Source organism: Vitis riparia, chromosome 16 (assembly GCF_004353265.1).
Source record: "Vitis riparia cultivar Riparia Gloire de Montpellier isolate 1030 chromosome 16, EGFV_Vit.rip_1.0, whole genome shotgun sequence".
Lineage (NCBI taxonomy): Eukaryota > Viridiplantae > Streptophyta > Magnoliopsida > Vitales > Vitaceae > Vitis > Vitis riparia.
In genome coordinates, this window is record NC_048446.1 from 4079086 (window position 1) to 4104689 (window position 25604).

Below are 25604 nucleotides of genomic sequence, written 5' to 3' on the forward strand. Positions count from 1 at the left end.
AATTCTAGCCCACTGCAGCTCCTCTATCCTCTCCGTTTTAACATCAATGTCCAAAAATCCCCCCTCTCCTATCTTACTCAGGATATCCCGATCCCATAAGGAAATGGGAAGGCCAACTATTCTTACCCAAGCCTCTCTCTCTCTCTCTCCCTCCATCAAACATCCCGTCCTTTAGCTCCATTTCTCCAATCGCATGACGAAGCCACCAACCGGGACTTCCCCATCTTTTAGGGCTTTCTCAGCTTCTGTTATCACCTCAAATTCCAATAATGTCTTGTCGTCTTCCAATTTGGCCAAGCCTAAATTGCCCTTTAGACCCCACAACTTTGCCATTTGGGTTCCCCAACTTCTCAAATCTTCCCCCCTTCCTGGCAATGGGTCCCAGCAACCAACAAGGCAATGGGCTAGCTTCTCCAAGCTTACACTTAATGCCCTATTATCAACTTTCACCCTAACCACCTCTTCTCCGTTGCTGCGATTCTGCTTAACCACCTCCACGAAGGATTTTCCCAACGGGGGTTTCCATAACTTCTCCTTGTCCTTCTGTCTCACTTGCCTATCTGAAGCAGACTCCACCTTTCGCAGCGCCTCCACCAGAAGGGCCTAACCCCCTTTTGCTCCTCTGCCTCTGCTTACAAAGATGCTAAATCTTTTCTTTTCCCGATCGATAACACCCAGGCGTAGGAAGCATCCCCCTTTGTTTTCGTCGCGCATTAATGAGAAGGTTCTCCCATTCTCTTGCCAGAGTTTCTCCCAATGTCCAATCCTCATGTCATTAGTATAGAAGACCAGGCCTTCCATGAGCGGCCCTAAACTTGTCGGCCCCAGCTTAATCCAAGAAGAGACACCTCTCTTTCTTTCCATTATGAAGATTTGCGTCTTGCCCTTCTTCTTCTCTGTCTCGACCTCAAAGGTCTTCGACTCTACCCCAAAGCTCCTTTTCCGAACCCCTGACTAGAGGAAGCCCGCTGCGTCCCCGTTCGCACCCTGGAACCAACTCTCTTCGCCATCTCTCTCACTCGCTCTCTCTCTAGGTCTTTCTCTCTCCTCCATCATCCCTGGGGACGATAACGCTATTCTTTTGTTTCTTTGCTAATATTTTAGTTTTGAACATTCCATCACCTCAATGTTTTGAAACAAACAATTGATCCAATTTAATCGATTTTGATCTTTCCCTAACTAAGCCAGACATTTTTATAAGTGAAAACATGTACTTGTTAAAGGATGTTATGGTGCATTATCAATGGAATTAGATTCCACACTAAGGAGCGTGATAACTTTCATAGAAGTCAAAATAATGGCATCGTTATTAATTGAAATCAAGATAATGAGTTGATTAATTTCTTTGGTATCCTAACCGATGTCATTGAGTTATAATATGAGAAGCTCTGTTCAAATGTGAGTGGTTTGATCTCAACAATAAGAAACACATGCATACCAAGAGATGACAATTTCCCAAGCATTGATTTAAGTGGCAAATGGTATAAAAATGGCCCTTTACATCTTTGGCAATTCAAGCAATACAACTTGTAGGGTTCCAGTGTTCTTTTCTTCAGATTTCTCGACAGCAATCAGTAAGAAAGTGATACTTTACCAAGGCCTTAGAATCGAGATTTATGTCAGACATTTGCAACTGCACCGGTGCTGGCATGGCTAATGTTCGACGGCAATGGCATCAGTTGGTACTTGATTCTCTTCTCTGCAGTCTCCTCTAGGGTTCAGTAATTAGGTTTAGATTTAACAGAGACAGACATTGTTGATAGAACAAGAGTGGTCTGATAGAGGTTATATTAAATCCCAAAGCCTGTCTGGAGGTGGGGAGAGGGCTTGGGTTAGTTCAAATTTCACTTGCAGCCCTGATCACAACACCAATGTCATAGCCTGCAATGGATATTTTTTGGGTCGTATTAGTATGTCAACTTGGCTTTCACATTTTAAAAAACCCCCCAACACGAGAAGACTAGGAGAACTACAACTTCCTTACAGGTGAAGATGACTAACTTCCCCATCTTCGACCAATTCAAATTTTGATTTCCATGCCATCCTTGTAGAGGTTTATCATGCTTCCACCAGATGAGTGTATGAAATCATGCCCTAGTCGACACGGCTTCTGATGACAGAAAAGGGTATTGTCATAATCAAAACATTTCAACAATCTAACTTTTTCACAAGAGAAGAAAAAAGGGAATTTCATTAACAAGAAAAATTCCAGCCAAACAGATCCATGGTGCACTCTTAATGACAAATAAACTGCAGAGTCAGACAACAAATGAAAATGAAATGTTTCAAACCCAGCTTGAATAGCATTTGTACACATAAAATCTGTCCATCTGAAATGGATCATGATGAAGATTACCTAAAAACATAATGCTATCGAAATGAGTTACTTTCCTGTGTACTGTTATTGAGACACTTGGTTGTATCCGATAAATTTTTTTTTTTTTTTTTAATAGACGTATCCTATAAACATTTTGAAGAACCAGCATGTCTAATTTAGAGAATTAAGTAACAACATGGTTCACAACACATGATTTTTCTACATTATAGACCACCGCTCAGGCTTACACCTAGGGTATATTTGGTTCTTGGAAAGTATTAAGGAAAGAAAAAAACATACCAAGGATTTTCTTATGTTTGGTTTCTTTTATCGAAAATATAAAAGAAAAATCAAATATAATTGAAATTAGTTAGAAATTGATATATTTTTAGATTATTTAATCTTTACATAGAAGAGGATATGTGAAACGAGTTTGAAGTAGTATATAAAAATAATTTATTAATTTTAAATCTATTTTTTATTTTTCTTCACGTTCCCTCAAATTTTCCAGGAACCAAACATAACCTTAAGGTTTTCACAAATTCAAACACACCATTACAACAACCAATCCATATATGAAAGCTCCAAAATCCCTAAGTTTATATTAAATGTGAAAAAATCATGTTCACTGAAATTTCAAACCAAGTATGAAGGCATTCCAAGCATGACTATAGAAACTCCAGAATAGACAAGAGAAACCTAGCATTACCATGGCAGCTAATCTGAATCTTCAATTTCGAGAACTGGAATTGTGCGGAAACGTGCCAAATATCTGAAATATGATGTTTCCTTTTTCTTTGAAGTTAATGATCTCCTTCGCCTACCAGAAAAACCTTGTGCTGAAATTGAATCAAATAGAACACCCATGTCCATTTTCTTTGGTCCTCTATTATTTTCCTCTGAAAAACTGCAAAACCACCAAACAAAATTTCAAGGAAGATAGTAGGAGGCATTATTTTTTCATTTTTTTTATTTTTATTTTTATCAGAAACAAACAAATGTATTAATTGATAATAAAAACATGAGAAGGATGAAAAGTCCTCCCCATAATGTACAAAGCTGATCAAAAGAAACTAAGTAAACCTCCACAGAACAAGGATGGCTATATAATAAGGACAAAAGGCCTATACAAGTATAACAACACCAGCCCCTATAACCCTAATGTGTACAAATTGAGAGCTAACTAAGCTGAATAACACTCAAAGGGTAGGGTTTATATATTCCAATAGTAGAAGGCATTATATATTCCAATTATTTAGCATGTGGAAATAAAAAACGAAATCATATATAAATTATATTCGTGACATTTTGAGAATAGGTTCTATAATGTAGCATGTTAGCGTGTGAATTTTAACACACTGCAATTCTTTCCCAAACTATCCTGTGTAATGAGTCAGAATATGCTTATGGTAAGGAATAAACCCCTTAGGTGACCAATAATCTATGTAGCTGATACGTGCACATTGAAAATGAGTATAATGGGTAAGGCAACACAGAAAATCCTAAAGTAGGGCCTTTATACAGTGAGGATGTGAGTATATCTACACATGCTGCTAAATTTCATTAATTACTGGATATGGGAAATAGGTATAATGGGTAAGCTAACACAGAAATCCTAAAAAAGAAGGGCATTTACACAGAGAAGACATGAGTACACCTATACACACACCCCTAGATTTTATTAATTGTTTCTTCACTTCTATTATCTTTAATGCCAAATTTGCAACTTGAAGAGTTGATTTGAATAAGGTACATTGCAGTTTTGGGCATTTTAGAAATAGAAGCAACAATAAAAATAAGTTTACCTTCTAGACTGTGGTTGTAGCTTTTTGTACAAAATAATATAGCATTTGACTTTATCTTTCTAGCCAATGTTTCACATATATTTATTTTCAAACTATTTTAGTGCTACTATATTTCATGTACCATTACTGCGTAAAAGAACTGCACATAAGATTTTCCTTATTTGCATTTTAAAGCAATTTTCAGTATTTAAGAAATATAGGAATAAAAAAGGTGGTCATTCAACTGCTTTCTTTGCTTGGCACCCTTTAATACAATTCCCATTTGCCTATCAAGAAGAAGAAGAAGAAAAAAGAGAGAGGTGCCTACACTCATCATCTCATATTAAGTCGTTGACAATTCCAAGCCAAAATAGAACTCCATTGAACACTGCCCTACAGACTACCCTTTTTCTTTTATCCGAATCCTACAAATTACAATTACATTTATCATCAGCTACATACATATTATTCTGAGAGACATGAAATAGGAAAGGGGATGACCATAAATTTAAAGCAAAAGCAATAGTTAAAAGTCAAAATTCAAAATATCATAGAAGCTATTAAGAAGGCAATTGAAGCATTACCGCTCACGAATAATTCTAAAAGCTTCTTTGGTTGCATAAGGTAGCCCAGTCTTTGGATCACGGTACCTGTAACATCAGATGAGAATTCAAGTAATGGTTAATAAAAAGAAAGAAATATAATTTACCACAGGATATTCATCAAAACAAATTCCTTTCTTCAGAAACTTTAATGACAGTGAAATTCTGGTATGTCTTCCTTTCTTCATATCACCAATGATGTTCATTTATCAATATCAATCCCAATGATCAGAGTTGACCTTTAAAAAAATGGTCTCTTAGCAACTCTTATTTTCAATTCAAATTAAAAAAGAGAATAACTCTTGGCTCCAAGCAGCAAAGTGGTACAGATGGCTGAATTTCCAGCTAATCTTAAGGTTTTGGCATTGGTTGTCAACTCACAACAAAGAATTAATGACTTGCTTTGATCTGGGATATCTGGGAAGTCTTTTATGTCAGATATTTGCTTCTTGGGCAAGAGGAGTAATGAAACTACTGTCCACGCATTTTGCATTCTCCTGTCTCTGGTCAATGTGGAAAAGATTCTTACTTTGGTGAGTTTTGAGATTAGTTGATTACTACTCAAAAAGTGCTCTTTTATAGCTTGAAATTAACTGTTTTAAACACTTCTGAGTAGTAGTTAATACTTTTTAACTCAATTAGCACATTAAGGAACCTAGCAATGGTTACTAATTAGTTTTTGGCTAGTTTTGGTGTTTTTGGTAGCTTTTTTATCATTGAAACAAGCAAAGAATGAGGGAGAATTTTGTGCAATCCATGGCAATGCAAGTTGAAGCTCAAATACATGAAGAATCCGAGTTTTGGAGCACTTCATAGCCCTTTGCCAAGTTTGGCAATAGGTTGCCAAGCCAATCAGAGATGCAAGGAAAAAAACCGGAGGAAGAAATCCAACATGTAGCAATTTCGCATGTCTATGCAAAAATTTCGCATAGCATGCGAAATCAAGAGGAGGAGCAGCTGCAGGACTGAGTGAAGGACAATTTCGCACACCCTACGAAACCACAAGATGCGGAAAAAATGAATTTCGCATGGTCTGCGAAATCTTCTTGTGCACCGACTCCGTTAGATTTTTTATCTCCAGATTTTTGTGTAAATTACTATTTTCTCCTTGTAATCAACCAATGATAGGATTTCTTGGTTAGGAACTATAAAGGGGGGTTGAAAGACCTCTCCATATAATATCTTTTTGTATAATCTTTTGGAGGAGATGACACTTGTAATTCCCGTAGGAAGAAATATACAGAGCCCTTGTTCTGTCTTTCCTTCTCATTTTGTTTTCATTTTTCTTTCTAGCCAAACAACCTCTGAGGATGATTTCTCAGGGGATGAGCGGCTAAGTTTTACGTTTCTTGGAGTGATGGAAACTAGGTGAAGGACCCGGATGCAAAGGTGGGAGTTTTCCTTACTTTAAATGAAGGTAGTTGTTAACCATTAATGGTTTTTATTTCAAGGTTTAGCTTTAAATCCCTTAGAATCACCTTGAATGGACAATACTTGGTAAGCTTTCCGGATTCTATGGATGCTTATTGCTAGATCCATGGATGTCCATTAGTTATCAAGTACGAACCATTGGAAAGTGGTTCAAGGTGAGAATCACCTTGAATGGCCAATACTTGGTAAGCTTTCCGAATTCTATGGATGCTTATTGCTAGATCCATGGATGTCCATTAGTTATCAAGTACGAGCCATTGGAAAGTGGTTCAAGGTGAGAATCACCTTGAATGGCCAATACTTGGTAAGTTTTCCGGATTCTATGGATGCTTATTGCTAGATCCATGGATGTTCATTAGTTATCAAGTACGAGCCATTGGAAGGTGGTTCAAGGTGAAGGTCTTTAGTGTTTGAAGCCATTAATGGGAAGCAACTACCATTTTTCATGAACCCTTTGGATCAAATCTTAATTGCTAAACACAAAACCGGTTCGGGAGATAACCATCCTTTATGTTATTGTCCCCAATGCGAGGAGAAGATCCGGAATCTCCCCCTTTGCCTAAGGAACCCGATCCTAGTGACCTAAAGCTCCAAGAGACATTCTCTTTGTAGTTAACTTCATTTGCTATTTTTGCTTAACTTAAAATCAACTTTTTCAACCACAATTCCATTTTCTTTAAAAGCTAATTTTCATAAGGAAAAGCACCATTTCATTACCTTCACTAAAGTCACTTGTACGAAGAAAATCCATCCCTGTGGACGATCCTAGAGCCACTATACTATAGTAGTCATGCTACCCTAGTGTAAGGTGATTTAGGTTTTATAAATTTTGTTGATAACACCCGTCTGGCGCAAGAATCAAATGGCGCCGTTGTTGGGGACGGATCAAATGGCGCCGTTGCCAGGGACGAATCATTAGTTCTTCCAGAAAACATCACCTCTATGACAGGTATTGGGTATGGTAAAGGAGATCTAAGCAAGGGACTTTGATCTTGTCCTTTCTTGGCAATAAGCCAGGGTCATTCAGATGGAGACAAATAATGCAACCTTTGAGAATGAATAGATCTCATTTGAGAAACAAATTCTTCTTTCTTTCTTTTGTCCTTGGTCTCAAAAATTTTCAAATGGTGTTACTGTTTTGTATCATGGGGAATCAGAGTGTAGTTTGTTATTCCTTACAAATTGCTTTCCTATTGCTATTTGGTATGCATGTAAAGTGGGTTAGGCCAATTTGAGGGCACCCTTGAGGCCCAAGGTTTGAGACCAGGCCCCACCCTAGGCCCAAAGCAACTTCTGCCTTGGTCCTTTTTTTTTCTTTTTTTTTTTGTGAACGATAAGCTTGTTGAGCGCTGAGACAAACCACACATCCGAATAGAAAGTGGAGAAAGGGGAGACTAGAGAGCATATTTGTCAAAAACTACGCAATGAGATGCACCTTTATTTTTATTTTTATTTTTATTTTTAATGTAAAGCCATACATATCATCAAGAGGCATCTTAACTTTATCTTCCGATACATATACAATAGGTGATACTACAATGCAAGCACTTTTAACTGCTTTAAATGGCATTTTTAGAAAAATAAAATGTGAAAAAATATTTAAAAATAAATAAATATCAAAAGACACCTTGTCCTTCTATCTTTACCCTAAATAAGCCATTTCTTATCTCAAGGAGAAAAAATAACCAAAAACCAAATGCTCCAATAAACTAAGCCCTGTTTGCCAGTAATTAATTATAGGTGCCTAAAAGCGTCAACGAGATTACAAACCACGCATCTATAAGTTGTTTGGGACAGAAATTTTCTAAAACAAGAGACAATGACTGAGCATCATTATAGGAATAAACTCTTACTTGGCAGGCAATCCGGTAACAGCACACACAGCCTTCTCTGGATCTGAAAAAGTAAATAAGCAAATAATAATTCCATTATTACAATTTCAGGAATATACCAAACTGCATGAAAAAAATATTTCATTTAAATGTGTTTTCAAATGCCAAATTCCTTTATGATTTGTAGTTCTTTGTCTCCAGACCCCAAAATTTTTTTGAGCTTTGAGCCTGGGGGTTGACATCTTCATATGGATCACACTTAAAATGGATGGACAGGAGTAGGTTCCAGACACAAGTTCCAAGACGGTAAAGCAGGTTAAAATTCCAACTTTGAAAGAAGTTTCTCTTTCTGAAGTCCAAATACTTGGTGGCACAACCAGGTAGGAAGGGAAAATAACCATAGGCAAATGGTTTAAGAGAGCTGCTCCAAGCTCTCCCTAGGCACCAGGATCACAGCAGGTAACGACTCCAACAGCAGCAAGCTACAAAAGAATTACTTCTTGAAAACTGGAAAGCAGGTGAAGGGCATCTTTATTTATTTTTCTAAAGGATACCTGCCGCATCTGGAACCATGAACCAATGATGGATTGTGTTTTTACCCATCTTATGTGGGTTTTAAATCCATAAAAGAGTAGGCTATTAAAGAAAACAGGAGACATCATTGCAAGTGAAGCAAAAAATTGAAGTTGCTTAACACTAGATATCCTAAATCTCATCAAGTATATGATACCCATTTTTTGCAACAGCTCCATCCCAAATGATTTATATCACCTAGAAGCACCCTCAGTTATTCACATCATCACCCCCTAGCTTAGGAAAGATAACAGCACACTCAAACAGACGAATCATTAAGAGTGGGTATCAAAGATCATTTGCATACTAGGAAGTAGGATAGGGAAGCACACTTGCAATAGCCATTATTTTCTTTTCTTTCTCTTTTATGATTTTCTCCTCTTTGTTGCTGATTCTTCTCTTTTTTAAATTTTAATCGGTTCAGATGGTTCATCGTGTAAAGGAAACTAGCAGCACATTTTAGCTTCAATTTGTTAGAACATCTAAAAATGATACATAAAATTAAGAATAAGGTCCCATCTAACAATGATACATAAGCTACAACCTAGTGTTTTACAGCAAGGTCCCTTGTGTTCATGTTAGCAATCTCCAGAGTGTTGGATAATCTTCTGTAAGGTTGAGAGTGTTGTGTAGCACCTAAAGTGAACACCTCGGTCAAACTAGGAGGTTATGTGCTCAAGAACCGTTGAAATTTGCGAAATCTTGAAGATCCAAAGGGGAAGCCTTGAGTGGTTTACTCAAGCAATTAAAGCCCTGGTTGTAGGTCAAAGCTGTTCTCTGGTGTGCCTCACCTTTTATATAAGGTGGTATAGCTGTTAGGGGTTCTTATGAGGAGCTTTTCATTTTTGTCCTGCATATTTTGTGCTGCTGGTGGACAGTGGTTCTGCAAGTCAACTGGTTGCCATACCTGTCCCTTTTTTGAGTAGGAAGGTTCAGTCTCCAGTGGATGAGGCTGCTTCAGACTTCAGTATTGAGTTCAGGTTGACCACTCTCTTGTGAGAGGACTGACCAGGCTTCTATTAGTGCATAATGCACTATCAATTAGCCATTTAGCTAATGATGTTTCATTTAAATTAGCAAAACGTGGAGCCAAGCACATGGTTTCTTTTGTAGGGGATTCTTTACCCCCTTGAGTTGTAATCTGTTCCAATATTTCGTATATGTTCTTGTTTCATCATTGACTTATATAGTTATCTTATTGCTTTTGTCAGGTATCACTCCCTTCTATTCTTTTTTTTTTTTTTTTATAGATAAGAAGGAAGTATATTAAACGAAAAGAGGAAGCACCAAAAAACAGTGCCCTCCAAGTATACAGGGAGTATACAAACAAGCCCAAAGACACACCCCTAAGGGGAAAGGAAAGCAACACACCACCTTCCCTTACTTAGAGCCTAACCAGTCTAAAAAACTTACAAGAGAAGAAGGGCTCAAAACTAAAGAAACCTTGACCCAAGACTAAAGATTGCATACAAAAGAATATTTCAATCTTTGAAGCGAAAGCTCCCCATTCGCAAAAGCTAAAAAATTTCTTTCCTTCCAGACTGATCAAAAAATGCACAAGGATTTGGTGCTAAAAAATCACTCCCTTCTATTCTTGATCATCTTTTGTGTTTTTGGAAGGATTTCTCATCTTGCTCTTATACATAAAAATTCATGTGATGAATGGTTTGTTCTTGAGAAACAAAAAAGAAAATGCTGAGTGATTAGATTAGGGGTTTCTAACTCTTTAAGGTACATTTGGTGCATGAATGATTATTCCTCATGTAAAAGAAATAACTATTCCAAGGAACCAAAGATGTTGGAAGAAAAAAACTCAATTTGGTTATGACAAATGATTAAACTCAATTTTTAGTCTCCATTTAGGTTTTCTTTTTTAATTTGTTTGAAGATTTATCAGCCTAGGAAATTTTTTAAAAAAAAATTGGTTTATTTAAAGTCCAATGAAGCTTGCTCAAAGAACCTCATTTAGAGTCAATTAAAGCCTCCATAGAGTTTTTCTATTCTTTTTAGTTTTTTAGCTTTTTAATTTTAAAATTTAAATTTTATTTTTTGTTTCTCTATATTTTTCTATTATGTGTGTGTTTGTGAGTGTTATATGCGTGACCCATTAATGTCTGAATTAGCAAATACTCACAAGATCCAAAGCCCATGGGATTCTGTACAGGACTAAAAGTTCTTCTTCTAATGAATGCACGCATACATTAGACACAACTTTAGGTGCTTTTAATATATTTTCTCATTTGCCTATCCAAAAAAAAGGTACTTGAAAAAGTAGCATAATTTGCATCACTCTGAAATAAAAATCATATTTGTGATCAAATTTTATTTTACCCCTTCAAAACTATATTTATAAATCTTTCATTAATTCATTGTTAACAAGGTTATCATCCAATGATTTTAAATATAAAAATTAATCAATATGGATTAATTTTTTTTCTTATTACTGTCAAGATTCCATGCACCCATGAACCACCCATCCACCTCTGTTCTTTGGCATATCATTAACAAAAATCCAGTACAACCAAAGGGATTGACTTACATTTTGACAAAAGTTAAACTACCATCAGCATTTTCACCAACATAGTGATGCACTTGGATGCACAAATAAACTTGTAGATACTTACATGGAACAGATGTTGCAGAAAGCTCTGACTGAAATGACAGTCCTTTACTAAACTCTAAATAAGAACAACCTGCAAGACATATTTAGCCCAATATGAAATGTTTTAAAAATGAAAAAAAAAAAAATCAAATTTCAAAGCAATTAGCAGCATTTCAAAAACAACACTGAATCAAATATTAGAACTTTTTGATAGCCCAAAAATCCACTAGCCTGTGGGAGGCTATCAATGGACCAGAAAACTAATATGGGGGAAAGCTTGCCATTTTTTGAAGAATATCGTATCTGTGGACCACTATAGACTGATTTATGCACAATTGCTCTTTTCTTGACTTCTTCCTCCCTTGCTAACACACGTTCTAAATTCCTCAAGTTAATGATTTCTGCAATATTACATTTCACAAATGCAAAATGTGCATCCCAAAATAAACAAATGAGCACAACAACTTCAAAAAGGACACTTTCCTGCAATTTATAAACATTAAATGTTATAGCCCACACCTGTCTGAGCTGCTTCTAAAAGCATCTCTTCTTGTGTCATCTTCTTCTCCTCACCTTCTTTTTTCCTTTTTATTGGCTGGAAAAAGAAAAAGTAGCAATTCATTTGAATATATGAGTATACAAAAACACAACTAGAGTTGGACAACAGATAATCAGTTTTTTTTTTTTAATTTATAAAGGTGGGATTCATGTAAGATTGCCAAAATTAAAAATATATTTATGAAAAGTTTAATGCCAAATGAAGTAGACAAGATTGGAAAGGGAAAAAAATTCAGTAACAAAATGTGAGTTAACTCAGGCATGGGAATGTTTTAGAAGCCACCTCAAATATAAAAGCAAAGGGGAGGTTTCTATCCAAAATCCAAGAATATAACATCTCATGCCTTTTTGGTCTAACACTATTTAAGAAACTTGAACAATTCAAATTAGATAGATTCAAATAGGATAGATCATATACATATGTCCTTAACCTAGGTTTTTATCCTTTCAAAAAAGATGTAATAAAGACAGTTGATATTAGCCATTATTTCTTCCAGCATTACTTCATTCTTTTTGTTCAGGTTTATTTTAATCTGACATAGCTTTCTCAATTTTTTAGATAAGGTCTATGCAAAAACTTCTATAGCACTTTTCGTTTTTTTTTTTTAATAGGCAAAGATAGAATATATTGAAGTTTCTAACAAAAGGCGAGCAAATGTATACACGGTATATACAAAGGAGCCAAAATGGCCAAATAATGCTAATGAAAGACAAAAAACAACTCCCCTATCTTACTTAGGACTTAGCTAAGCACTATAGTCCAACATGGACACGGAGATATCACCTATGTACATTCTAACCCACTCCCAAAAAATATGCATGAAAGTTTGCTTGATTGCTTAATCCCCTCTTTCAATGTTTTCAAAAGCTCTCCTATTTCTTTCCTTCCAGATTGTTCAGAATAAACATAAGGGGGCAGCTCTCCAAGCCTTCATCCTCTTCTTCCTGACACAAGAACCATTCCAACTTGAAAGGGCGTATCTCACAATAAAGTAAATAAATAATGAATAAAATAAAATAAAAAAATAAAACCCCAACAACTTTGGCTTAAAGAAAATTAAAAGACTTTTAAAGACATACATTAATGAATCATGATGCTAGATCCGAGAACGGAAAAAAAAAATCTATAAATTAAATTTAAAACTCTTTCTTTTGAATCTTTTTCCAAAGGATGCCTATTGACACGGTTGAGGGATATTTCGTCTTTTGAGGTCAAGCTCCTCCATGTCACTCTCCTGCATCTCGCTTTCTCTCTCTTTCACACAAACAAACGAGAATTTAAATTGGAAAAAAAATGGAAAAACAGAAAAGGGGAAGCCCACAAACAGCTAAGCATCCTTGTAGATATTTATGGGGATATTGCCATTGTAAGAAAGATAGTGGTGGTACATAGGAACACCAACTACCTATCTCTGTTTTCCTTATCCCTTTCACACTTCCTCTTCCAACCGTTACTATCCTCTCAACGCCAACCACCAGTATCTATTTCCATTACCCTCCCTCAGTACTCTTTCTCTTCAACGGTTACTAAGCTCTTTTAACGGCTATTTTTCATGAATTTGGGGTCATCTACGTGGTAGTGAAAGGACCAAAAGAAAGGGCGTATCTCACAATAAAATGCATCACCCATTTTATCCCAAAAAGAGCATAAATAAGATACCTCAACATGACTACTTTCAAACAATAAAGGAGGATATGATCAACCGTTTCTTCATCATCTTTTCACAAATAGTATCTATTTGGAATTGTCCATCCCCTCCTTTTAAGCTAGTCCAATGTCCAAAAATCCTCACCCAAAGAACTTCCCATGCAAACAAACTCACTCTCACCCAGACCCAAGGAATAAAAATTCTTCCTCCACAAAAAAATGAATCTCTAAATGTCCTAATCTTCTATATCCAAATTTTCAAAAATCAATCCACTAATATTTGGTCTCTATCTCTCAATTCAAAACGCATTGAAAAGCATTAGCCACCCCCTCCCGACTATCTGCTTCCTCTAACAACATAACACCATTTACCCTAACTTTATCCAAATAATTCCTTCTTCTATGAGCATTGGTTGGAAAAACTTTATGTTCTAATCTCCCCCTTTAAGCTATAATTCTTTAGATTCTTGTCTCCATGAAACTTCTTCCATTTCTGCCCACTAGTAGTACCCCTCCATTGCCTTCTTTCTAACCTCATTTTCTTCAAAAGAAAGAATGGCTTCCCCTTCCTTTACATCCCCAAAACCGATTTGATTCAGGGTTGTAGCTTTTAGGGCTTTGAACTTGATTGCCAAGATATCACTATACAAACCTTCAATTGATTAACTTGTTCACCAATTTCTAAGTAAGCCTTCGAACCATTCCTTTTTCAATCCTGAAGGGCATCTTCCCCCTCCTTATCCCTCCTCCATCCAATAAAATGAGAGTGTGATTGGAGATGGGTCTTGGCAAAACATGTTAGATACTGAATTGATTTTCCCACTCTTCAATACCCACAAAGCAATCTAGCCTAGAAGAAGATTGCTTATTCAACCCACCACACCAAGTAAGGGGAGGTCCCTTAAGTGAAGCTCCTCGATGAAGGCTGAGAAACGCCATTGCTGTTGAACTTCTTAGGCAGTTTCTTCTTCCCTCAAGGAAACGAACTAAGTTGAAACGGACTACGTTGAAATTGCCATTGATACACCACAGGTTATTCCAAAGCCCTCTAATAGCACATAGTGTTGCCCAAAAATACTCCCTTTCACCATTTTGAATTGGCTCATATACCCCTGAAAACATCCAAATAAAATAGTCTTCAGTGTTTGTTAATTGACCACACATAAAGTAATCCCCCAATTCCATATCGATTAACTCCATCACTTTGTTATCCCAAAAAACCAGGATCCCCCCTGCTTGAGTTCTAGCATCCACAACACCCTAACTCAAAAAATCTAACCGCTCTTAAACTCTTCACCACGTGAATATACATTTGTTAGACCTTTGTTTCTTAAAGGCACACGAGGTCCACCCTTCGACACCTAATGGGAGATTTAATAACTTTCTGCTTATCCCTCTCATGTATTTCCCTAACATTCCAAGAAAGTATGTAAAGCTTCATCAACAAAACTTGGATAACTCCTAACTGCTGCAAGGGATTTGACCTAAACTCTTATTCCCCAAGCATATAGTGAGGATGGCTCTAAGCTTAAGACTCCGCACTTAGTTCAAGGCATACATGTCTACAAAGATAATCTCAAGAAAGAGCAAAGAGAATGGGGAATAAGAGAGGTTATAGTCTTGCAAGTGGTGTATTAGTTCTTGACAACAATCAATCCTCCTTTAGGGCGAAATCCCTCTATTTTTCTCCCATATGTGTTATGTCATCAGCCAAAGAAGGATTAGTCAAATAGGTCTTTGAAGTCTTCTGATGAAAGTATATGGGAATTTGGGGAAAGCCAACAGAAAGTTTCAATTCTGACTTCATAGAGTCGATGCTATTGTTGCTTGCACATAGGATCGTCCCCCACTCTTGTCCCGAGGCGCTAAGGGACTTGCATACGAATCCATTTTCTGAAAGATCCTTGCTTCCTACCTCCTTCACTATCTGGACCTGCTAACTACTTGACTGGCTATCTAATCCGTTATCAGTCTTTCTTTGAATGTCATAACCAACAACGGGGTTGTCATTTTTTTCAAGGTAATCAAAATCATTTTAGACAATGGGTTCGTCATGAGAGTCCTTAGAGAGAATTTTAACCTGAACACATCACAAAGGTCTTCCTTCTTGGTTAGCAGTCCCCACTCCCACTCTCCTTCCTTTGCCAAAGCAAATGAATAATTGATGGAGCATTCCAGCTTACACGGTTCTCTCAAATCTAGACCCAGCACCTGGCTTTTTTTTTTTTTTTTTTTAATTCCTGAATTGAAGGTGTTGCCTCTCATTCTTTGTTCCATTCTCTTCATGAGAGCCAGAATTTCATCCTCAAAACCATCAACCGACATCCCAAGGAACCTAATAAAAGTCGCAAGCTTGCTGGGTAGCTCTTAAGTGAGCTAGAATCTTGCTCTAAATCACAGGGGACAATTCTATGCCACTAGCAACTCCAACCACCAAACACAACTCCTTCCTCACCAACACCCTTAGTGATAGTAACAGGGAGCACTACTGAAGAGCCATCCTTCATAATCATGCATAGAGGCCAAGATGCCACATTGCCAAGAACAATAGAAAGAGCGTCCTGATTTAAAAGGTGATTTAAGCCACATGTTTCCAAATCTAGAAGGTGATTTCTTCTATAGCACATCTTGTTGGCGGCCTTCATTAATATACCTTTTTTTTTATTATTAGAAACAACAAATTCATTGACTCATGAACCAAAAGTGCAAAGAGGATGAGATGTCCTAAAAAAAAAGTGACAACATACTTTAATTCAACATGTATTAGCTTTTTAAAGAACTTTCATGATTGGGAGCTGGAGAGTGTGGAGTTATATCTTAAAAGGACTCAGAAGGTGGTCGATCTTAGGAACTATGAAAATAGGTTGGTTGTGCTAAGGGGTAATTTTTTATTCAATCTTTAAAAGGTTCCTTAGAGCTAATCACTGAGGACCCTTTCCTACAAAATAGGTTTACAGCTCTCAGACACACACAAAATTAGACTTCTTTTGGTTGGGAGACTGAAAGGAAAGAGGCAGTGTTGCTTGTGCAAGAGCAATCAAGAATCAGCAAATCGCATTATGCTCTATTATGGTTAAACTTAAATTTGGTGGCCTCTCTCACTATCAGTGTCTGGCCTCTCTTGGGTGCACATCGAACTGTGAGGAGGTCTCACTGGGATGGGATTAAGCTTTGTCAGTAAGAAGCACAAGATGGTTATGAGGACAACCTCACCTTGCTTGTTCTAGACCATTTGGAAAGAAGAGATTCATGAAATGCTTTTGAAGATTTGAACTGTTCATATCAATCGATAAAGGAGTGTTTTATCAGTTCTCTTTATCTTTGTGCCAGAAAGTGCTTGAGTGGTGTGGCTATGTGTATACTGGAGTTTATTAATTGTTTGAGCTCTCTGTAGTTTTCTTGCCTTGTGGCAAGAAGTGAGCCAGATGCATTAGAAGGTAATTACAATCCACCAAGAGAAAAGAAAGAAAGCAACTGCAATTCCAAAACTGAGAAAAAGAACCACAAATTATTAACATGCAACCAAAATAATGAGTCAGCAGCTATTTGGATGGATGAACAACAATCACAACAAAACCACAACTTGAAAGTGTCTAAAACATGGTGCTCTGCTCCTTTCAGCCTATTCAAATGCATTTATTACTTGCCTATAATGTGGGTGCAAGGATATGATTGACAGCACTCATTGTAACAAGAAGATCCGGTACAGCATAAAAAATGCAAATGTATTTTAAAGGTTGTATAGGGGCCAAAATCTTAGAAGCAATAGGTATATGTGAACTAGATTCATACACTGATTGTATAAGAAATATGTATGATCATCTATTCATCATTAACCCAGTAAAGCATTCAAAAGTAAAAAGGCATAAGCCATGTTCACTTAATAACTCATATAGTATTTGATTTTTATAACAATCTGATAAATGTAGGGATTAAAAGCGACAATAAAAATTAAGCATTTGCCTCATAAACCAAAAGGGCAAAAAATGTATTGTTAAATAAAGAATGTATACAGAACATATCCATATGTTATTTGAGCCACTTAAGGATCACCCTCTTGCACAATAGTGCTACAGCCTGCAACTTATCCAATACATGCAGATCAAATAAAATTGATCCATACAAGTTTTTACAAGGTAAATAATACTTATAGCATTAGACAGATATGCGAAGGAGATGGATATCTTGTTATAACATTCTTGTTAGTTTTTCTTTTTTTACAAAACTCTCAAATTTTAGAGAGTTCCAATTTTTTCAAATTCTTAATTAGAACAACTCAGATGATTGTAAAACCACTTCCTATTCCCCCCATTTTATTTATTGTTGCTATTTCTATATTGTTACGACCTTAAATGTCAGTAAAATTACTGTCAGTTTTTATGGACCAATGTCACAAAAATTGTTGATTGAACAAGCCAGAAATCCATGTAACTAGTAATGCAAATTCGGTAATCCAAATAACAAAGCTTCAACAACAAGATGATTGCAAGTTTGGAACAATGATGATCATCATTATAGTGGGATAATGATTGCAATGGGCTTCAAATAAAACCTATCACATATATCCTTTCTGGGTTTGATCAACTCACTTCTCATTAAAGAGTCATAAACACCACAATTCATTGCCATTTCCACTGACATAAATGTGTTTTTCATCAAAGACCATCAACTCACTTCAGCAAGTACAAAGTCTCCAATAAAATGACCATGTGCAACTAAAAAGGTTAAAAGAAGGAATATTCTGGAATCCAGAACTGACCTTCATCGTTGCTTGCAAAGCTGCACGTATAGCATCTCTTTCAGCTTGCCTGACAATGACTGAAGTTCTGGTGGATTTCCTTATTATTCTTTCTACTTCTAGATCATCAGGGACTTCATTATTTTCAGGGACTGTGGACTCTGGGGAAGTTTTTTCACCCTTGGTAACCCTTTCTAAATTTGAAAGGACCTTTTTCTTTTTTTTCTTTGCCAAAGTCTTTCCGGGATAAATTAGCCGCTTCTTTGTCCGTGGTCTACAAGGAAACTCAACATTTAAGAAACCCATCCAAATCAGATTTCAAATATCATTGCTCCAGCACTAAGAAGCCAAACCTGTCATCAGCATCATTTTCTACCTCTTCATCAGGTTCAGGTTCCTGGTACCACCATTCGTGAGTTAGACTAAGAGAATGAAAAATGAAATGATAATGCCACAAATATGAAAACTGCAGTGTGCAATATGGTATGATAAACATTGTGGCTCAATTTTCCTAAAAGTGGACCTACAATGTACATCATGCTCTAACAGAAGAAATGTCCAGTTACTTTAAGTTGACAAAATGGAGATCATAAGACAACCATGAAATGCTCACATCTTCATCAAAGTCACTATCAAACTCATCTGCAACCTCTGCTTCTTCTTCATAATTCACATCATTTTCTTCCTGCAAATGAATTAAAACTTGTGAATACAATGGGAATGTTCTTCAAAATGGCACTAGCATTATGCTTTAACAGTCTTGAATCCATTGCCAGGGCTTATTAGTTAGAATCAGATCAGAAACTCAGTGCACAATGGAAGTTAAGAAAATTATTTTTATAAGCATAAAAGTTTTACTATGGTGCCATTACCATCAACATTAACCAAACGAAAACTTGTTCTCCTTTCACAAACCAGGAACAAAAGAATAGCATACAAATATTCCATGTTTGATAGTGTCCAAAACAGTTCAATGTATGTCAGTTGTACGATAAATAACCAAAACAAGGTGCTAACTGCTTATAGTAACTACCTCTTTAAGAGCATCCTGATTCCAGAAATGATCATCCTGTTCAACCTCCTCATCAAGCAACTTGTTCATCCTAAAAAAGGCATCAATTTGGTGTTAAAAGTTTTTTATATCTGAAATGAAATTAATTATTTTGCAAAAGAATTACCTGTGCTCACACGAGCATGCATTTTTATGTATGCACAATAAATAGCTAAATATGCAGTACTTAAATAATCGATTAGTTTTTCAAGTTCTTACCGTTTCCCTCTTGTTATTCGAGAAGCACGATCCAAAACAACAGGCTCCTCTGCTTTGGAGGTTTCCATGATGGCTAATTGTCTTTGCCCCTGATATGTATGCAACTAGGACTCTGCTTGTGCTATAATTAAAGACTAAAACGATGATGACTTCATGCAACTTCTTGTGACCCACAGCTTTCTCTTCAAGAAAAGGAAACAAATCTTTGTTATATTAGTGTAAAAAAAAAAAAAAAAATCTCAGTTGATTCCCACTAACATCAAGCAAGTTAAAATTCATGTGTTAGGCTTAATTAATTCATAAAGCCCATGGAAACACCCTGGGGTTCAAAGTATCGGCCAAGTCTGGTACAACTCAATCAAGTCCAACTCAGCACTTTCTGTGATGGATCTGATATCAGGTATACTCCTATGCATAGACTTGACCTTGAATCGATCATACTCGGTTGACTCGATTGAATTGTCCATGTTACCAAAAAATCCCCTAGATAAATCTAAAGGTCATCTTTTGCTTCAAATAAATATCTATAATATATATAAAAGTACTAAGAATGTGTCGACTTTTTTCTTCCGAGGGTACCCTTATTCTATCACTCATTTCTTGTTATATTTTATATCTTTATTATTTAACTATAACAATCATTAATAAATTCACCTTAAAGATCATAACAAGTTCACCTTTCTATTATTTATCAATAAAATTAAATCCATTTTAAGAAAAAGGACCTCAGCACTGTGGATTTTAAGTAAAGTGGCATGTTTCTGTATTCCCCAATCATCATGGATGAAAATTTTACGATTCAAAAAAAAAATTAATTACTTTTTTCATGTTTTCTTTAGCTAAACTAAATCTATTTTTATACAAAAAAAAAAAAAAAAAATAGCAAAGGCCGTTAACCTAACAAAAATTTCCAGTCTGAGCTCTAACCCAAACTGGCAATAGTTCCACGAAGAGAAACCCTAGAATTGAAAACTTCCAGCAATAGCATATCCAACTTATAAAGCTCTCAGAGTGAAATACAAAACTGTTTGGTTATCAAGAAAATAAAGAAAAAATAAAAGAAAACCACATTCTGATAACTATCTTATCTCTCTTACTTTGTTTGCTGCCAAAAATCCAAAACCAAAAAAAAAAAAAAAAAAAAAATACAAAAATACAAAAATGAAAAACTCTGATCAACTAAACCAAAAAGTCTCATGAGTTTTAGGTAAAGTGCAATTTTCTGCATTCACGAAACCCGGATGGTGAAAATTTTACGATTTTCTTTCATTTTCTCATTATTTTCTCAGCATCCAAACGATCGTATCTAGCGTAGAAGTCGATTGATTGAATTGGGAATAGAGATTGGAACAGTACCTTGAACTCAGAGATCGACCGAAACGCAGCGTTTTGAGAAGGGATGATTGAATGCTTTTCGGTAAGGAGAGTGTGAATGCTTCTGGGTTTAACCTTCAACTCACAGATGCAACGAAACGCAACGTTAGAGAAGGGATGCTTCAGATAATAATGGGCTGAGCATGGGCCGGCCCAATTTTTGAACTATTGGGTTATTATTGGGCTGAGTTTTAATCGATGTCATAAATCTTTTTATTAAATATTTTCACGTCATAATGGGTTGATCATGGGCCGGCCCAATTTTCGAACTATTAGGCTACTAGTGGGCCGAGTTTTAATCTAATTACTAAATAGTTTTGTCTGAATGAAAGCTAACTCAAGTTCAATTTAACTTTAATCCACTTTTAAGGTTTTCCAACCATAATCAATTTACAAAGTTTCAAAATTTTGATAAATAATTTTTTTTTTTTACATTTATATTAGGTGGTTTTCTTTTTTTTTTCTTTTTTTCCTTTTTACTTAAATCTAAATAAAATTTAATTTAACTCAAGTCTAAATACAACTTAATAGTATTAAGTACGAAGTTATTTATTTTGTATTATTTTATTATGTTAAATATTAAATATTAAAATGAGGGTCATGTTGAAATTACGTTTCGATTGTTTTAAAAAGTTATTTTTAGTATTAAAAATAAAATATTTTGATTGTTTCTATTCAATCAAAAAAAATTTAAAAATAAGTAATAAGTAAAAGAAAAATTTTAAATAAACACTCAACCTTAACTTAAAAAAAAAAAAAAAAAACATTACTTGAGTCTATATGCATTAATATATTAATTTTATAATTAATTAATGAAATTTACAATTTAAATTAATACTATATCAAATTTATATTACTTTCTTTAAAATGTCAATGCTTTCATTTTAACATTTATAATGGTCTGCATCCAACCATGTAGATATTATTCGCTTTGAGAGCAAAGGGATTCTCATGGCTATAAAACGTGTTTACAAGGTTAAAAAAAGTTCGTATTTATATAATGTCAACAATTTCTCCTCTATCATATAGACACAACGTCTTCGTTGTGTCCCATAAAATTGTGGGGTCAAACAGACAAGCATCTCCTACTTGGTCAAACAAACTCTCACACTATGATCAGATAACTTAACTCTGATACCATTTGTGATAACTCGCACCCAACCATGTGGATATTGTCCGCTTTATTACTCAAAAGAGTTTTACGACTTTAAAATACATTTACAAAATTAAAATGAGTCTATACATATATAATGTTAAAAACTCTCTCTCATATTCAATGTGGGGCATCATAGCCTCTTTATATTTTATACGTTTGCATATGAAATATTTTTTTATAACATTACACTTATATTCTAGAAGATTTAATTTTCTTTTTATTATTCTTATCATCTTAATTCTAAATTAATTATGTAATAGTAAATATATCATTTAAAAAAAATATTTCAATAGTCAAGTCTTTTAATACTTCATAACCAAAGGGTGTTAGGTAAATCATCACTATGATTTAATGATTTAATTCAAAATTTTAAGAGGATGTTTAGTAAATTAATTTAATGACTTAATATGATTTAATTATTTAATTTTAATTACTAAGTAGATTAAAAATATTTGATAAATAATTTAATAATAATTTTGATAAATCAACTTAGTAATTTAATAACCTAAACATGATTTAACTTAGTGTTACTTCAAGTCGTTAAGCATTAAGTTTATCAAACATTCTTTCGATACATGTCCTCGAATGGTCATAACACCTACTCCTAAAATGTTTTTATTATCTATTTTTATAAATTCAAATTTTTAGAAAGTGATAATGGGTAACAATATTTATTTAAAATAAATTATAAAAATAACAAAAAATCATTTCTTTTCCTAAATATTAAATAAATTAGGTTTTTGGTTACACCGTGTAAATTTACTACCCAATTGTTAACATGGAATTGAAGATAAATTTGTTCCACGAAATTCTAGTATTAATTGATTTGATTTTTAAGTTTCAATTTATTTTTAAAAGTTACTAGGAAATCAAATATTAAATCTCATTTGATTTGAAGTTTGTTTGAATGGTGAGAAATTTCCAAAAAATTTATAGTTGTGACTTGTGAGTAGGAGATATCGAGACATAATCATATTAACCATTTTTTAAGCTAGGAAAGTTTAGTATTATTAGCTCAATTTTTTAGTTTTCAATTATTTTAAAAATTATCTGACTTGTTACTAATAAATCTCATTTGGTTTGGAATCATTTTCTTGGGGAAAAAAAATTCAAAAATTGTATTATTATTATTATTATTATTATTATTATTATTATTATTATTATTATTAAATCTAAAAAGAGGGAAACATTTACGTGAAAGAAACTAGTATGTTAATAATATGATAAATAAAAGGATATTTTAAAAAATAATTAAATGACTCATTACATGTATTTTAAATCATTTTTAAATAAATGAAGATAATATTGGTTTAAAATTTATGAGATTTATTTTTTTTACATATATTTTCATATTATGGAATCAAACCCACTTTTTTCATATGTATAAACAAAGTTCTTCATTGTGATTTTCCGCCAAAATAAAAATAGACCCAAATTTCTTAAACTCTGAATTTCTTGACCCTTTCTTCATTGCATTAGTGACTTGATCCTTAAGTTTCAAATATTTAGAGTCTATTTTAATCTAGGGAATTTTGAATATTAATCAACTCAAATTTTGCCTTCAAATCAATTTTTAAAATTCCTAAAATCATTAAGAAAAAATCAATGTATCAATTCTTACTTGATTTGAAATATACTCGTCAAGTGAAAAATTTTGAAATTTTTTTAGTTTAAATGTATACGCTTCTTTTTATAGTTTATGTACATTTAAATGTATCATGTGTGCATTTACTATTACTCAAAATATCTTAAGAAAAAATGTGTTTTCATTTGCTCATTTTGAAGCATATGTAAAATAGAAACTCATTTTTTCATATTTCAAATTATGTCATGTGATCCAAAATCAATGTTTTAAAAAATAAATCAGATCGACTAATCTGACTATAGATCGGATTGACTTATTTGACTATCGATCGATGGCCTTTTCGGTTCGATTCAATGAATTGGACCGTTCAATTGGACTGTCGTCAAACTAGACAGACCGTTCAACTCCGTATGAATCCATCAACTATTGTTTGACCAAAAACATGTTGGGATTCACCATGTTGTTGGTCTAAGCTCCTTTCCTTGGAAGCCCACCATGCCATTTGCAACATAAAAAAAGAGATGTGTTGCATGGGGTGTGTTAGTTTTGATTGGGATATATTTTGGTTAGTATATTAAAAAGGAACTTTGCATTGTAGGGATTTCAACTAGGACCCATGGTTATCAAAATAGGCAAATGATCATTTAGCATAACATGGAAAATATCTATATATAACCTTGTTTTATCCTATAAAACATTTAAATAAATATAAATATTTATATCTATATTATTTTTATAATAATGATTAATTATAAATATGAAAATAATAAAAATTAATTAATATAATAAATTTTAAAATAACAAAATACATAGATATGTAATTAAATTAAATATTATAATTTTCTTTTCATCTTCATATTTAGATATTACATCTATTCTATTTAATAAAATTTAATATATTAATACATTTACATTTAACTTTATCATTTAATTTGATATATCAAATATAAAAATGAAATATTATTTAAAATTTTAATTTTATATATATATATATATATATATATATATATATATATATATATATATATATATATATATATATATATATATATAAATTTTTATCATTATTTTAAATTTTAATAAAATTTAAATTATATATTTATAATATCGTTGATTCGATCAAGGTTCAACCACCAATTCGACTGAAGTTCAACTACTAGTCCGACCAATGAACCCTAAACCGATAACTTTTACAATTCAATATTCAATTCATTTCTAAAAACATCGTCCAAAATGCATTTATTGTAGGGATAACCCCAATTACCTTTTACTAATGTAGACACTACTTTAACTTAAATAAGTATCATCTTTTGATAAGAAAGTCATGAAATTTTATTTATTTTTATGTTTTTTTCTATTTTTTTAAACTCTACCAAAACATTATTTAATACCAAAATTTCTCCCACAAAAAAATAGTCATGGATGACTAAGTTGATTTCTCCTACTATGTCAAGAACTATTAGTTTCCAAATTTCCTGTATTCTTTAACAAGTTTAATAATTTTTCAAAATAATTTGAAAATTAAAAATCAAACTAATTAATACAAAAATTCCTATGAGCAAAATGTAGTAAAACTTTATGTAATGAAAGAACTTTATTTGTTTATAGATTTAGAAAAACTAATTATTATGAATCCTCTTCATTTGCTTAAATATTATTTTTCATTTTTAATAAAAAAAAAAATCATTTATAATCTTATTAAAGTATCAATATCCATCCATTGGACCAAAGGTTTTTTTTTTTTAATCGAGTTTTGATAATAAAAAAATAAGGTTTAATTTCATAATGATTTAATCAAGTTAATTGTTTCCAGGGTAAATATGTCTTCAAATAATTTGAGGCCTTTATAAGACTTACCAAAACAGCCTCTATGCTTCTTTTCACTTCTAGCTACCCTATTTTATAAATTTCCCTTATTTTTTTTAAAAGGGTTTCTAGAAAATAAATAAAAACAATTAAAACAAATAAAACATGTTTACAAAAAACATAGATAATTCTCAAAAACGAAAAACAAAAACTGTTCCTAAAGAATAAATCCCAAACATAACCTAAAATTTCTTCCCAATGACCAAAAACCCTACTCATATTAACTTTGGTATCATCGTAGACCATGTCATGTCCACACACAGGACTC

The 25604-nt window shown here is 33.8% G+C and overlaps 1 protein-coding gene across 3 annotated transcripts; it reads right to left on the reverse strand.

Annotated features, from left to right (window-relative positions):
• Positions 1–1435: 1435 nt before the first annotated feature.
• On the reverse strand, positions 1436–20817 carry LOC117934021 (SWR1 complex subunit 2). 3 transcript variants are annotated; one of them, XR_004654403.1, is made up of 14 exons: positions 20712–20817; positions 19356–19537; positions 19119–19188; positions 18699–18770; positions 18439–18482; positions 18107–18359; positions 11661–11736; positions 11423–11542; positions 11164–11232; positions 7988–8030; positions 4686–4751; positions 3027–3224; positions 1985–2110; positions 1436–1881 (listed from the first exon to the last, which is right to left on the reverse strand). XR_004654403.1 is itself a non-coding variant. In XM_034855616.1 (13 exons), exons 2-12 carry the CDS (start codon positions 19421–19423, stop codon positions 3035–3037), a joined length of 1071 nt encoding a protein of 356 aa, XP_034711507.1. In that variant the 5' UTR covers positions 19424–19537; positions 20712–20817; the 3' UTR covers positions 1436–2110; positions 3027–3034. The 3 variants fall into 3 exon arrangements, 1 of the variants encoding a protein (XP_034711507.1); XM_034855616.1 differs by having other exon boundaries at positions 1436–2110; XR_004654404.1 differs by lacking the exons at positions 1436–1881; positions 1985–2110 and adding an exon at positions 4430–4526 and having other exon boundaries at positions 3136–3224.
• Positions 20818–25604: the final 4787 nt, after the last annotated feature.

Bases quoted from the DNA above. Each gene is read 5' to 3' on its own strand.
- LOC117934021 (XM_034855616.1), bottom strand. From the start codon at position 19,423: ATGGAAACCTCCAAAGCAGAGGAGCCTGTTGTTTTGGATCGTGCTTCT. The intron at 18,360-18,438 runs GTTTGGCTTCTT...GTTTCCTTGTAG, and splicing joins GAAAATGATGCTGATGACAG to ACCACGGACAAAGAAGCGGC. The intron at 4,752-7,987 runs GTAAGAGTTTAT...CTGATGTTACAG, and splicing joins GTTACCGGATTGCCTGCCAA to GTACCGTGATCCAAAGACTG.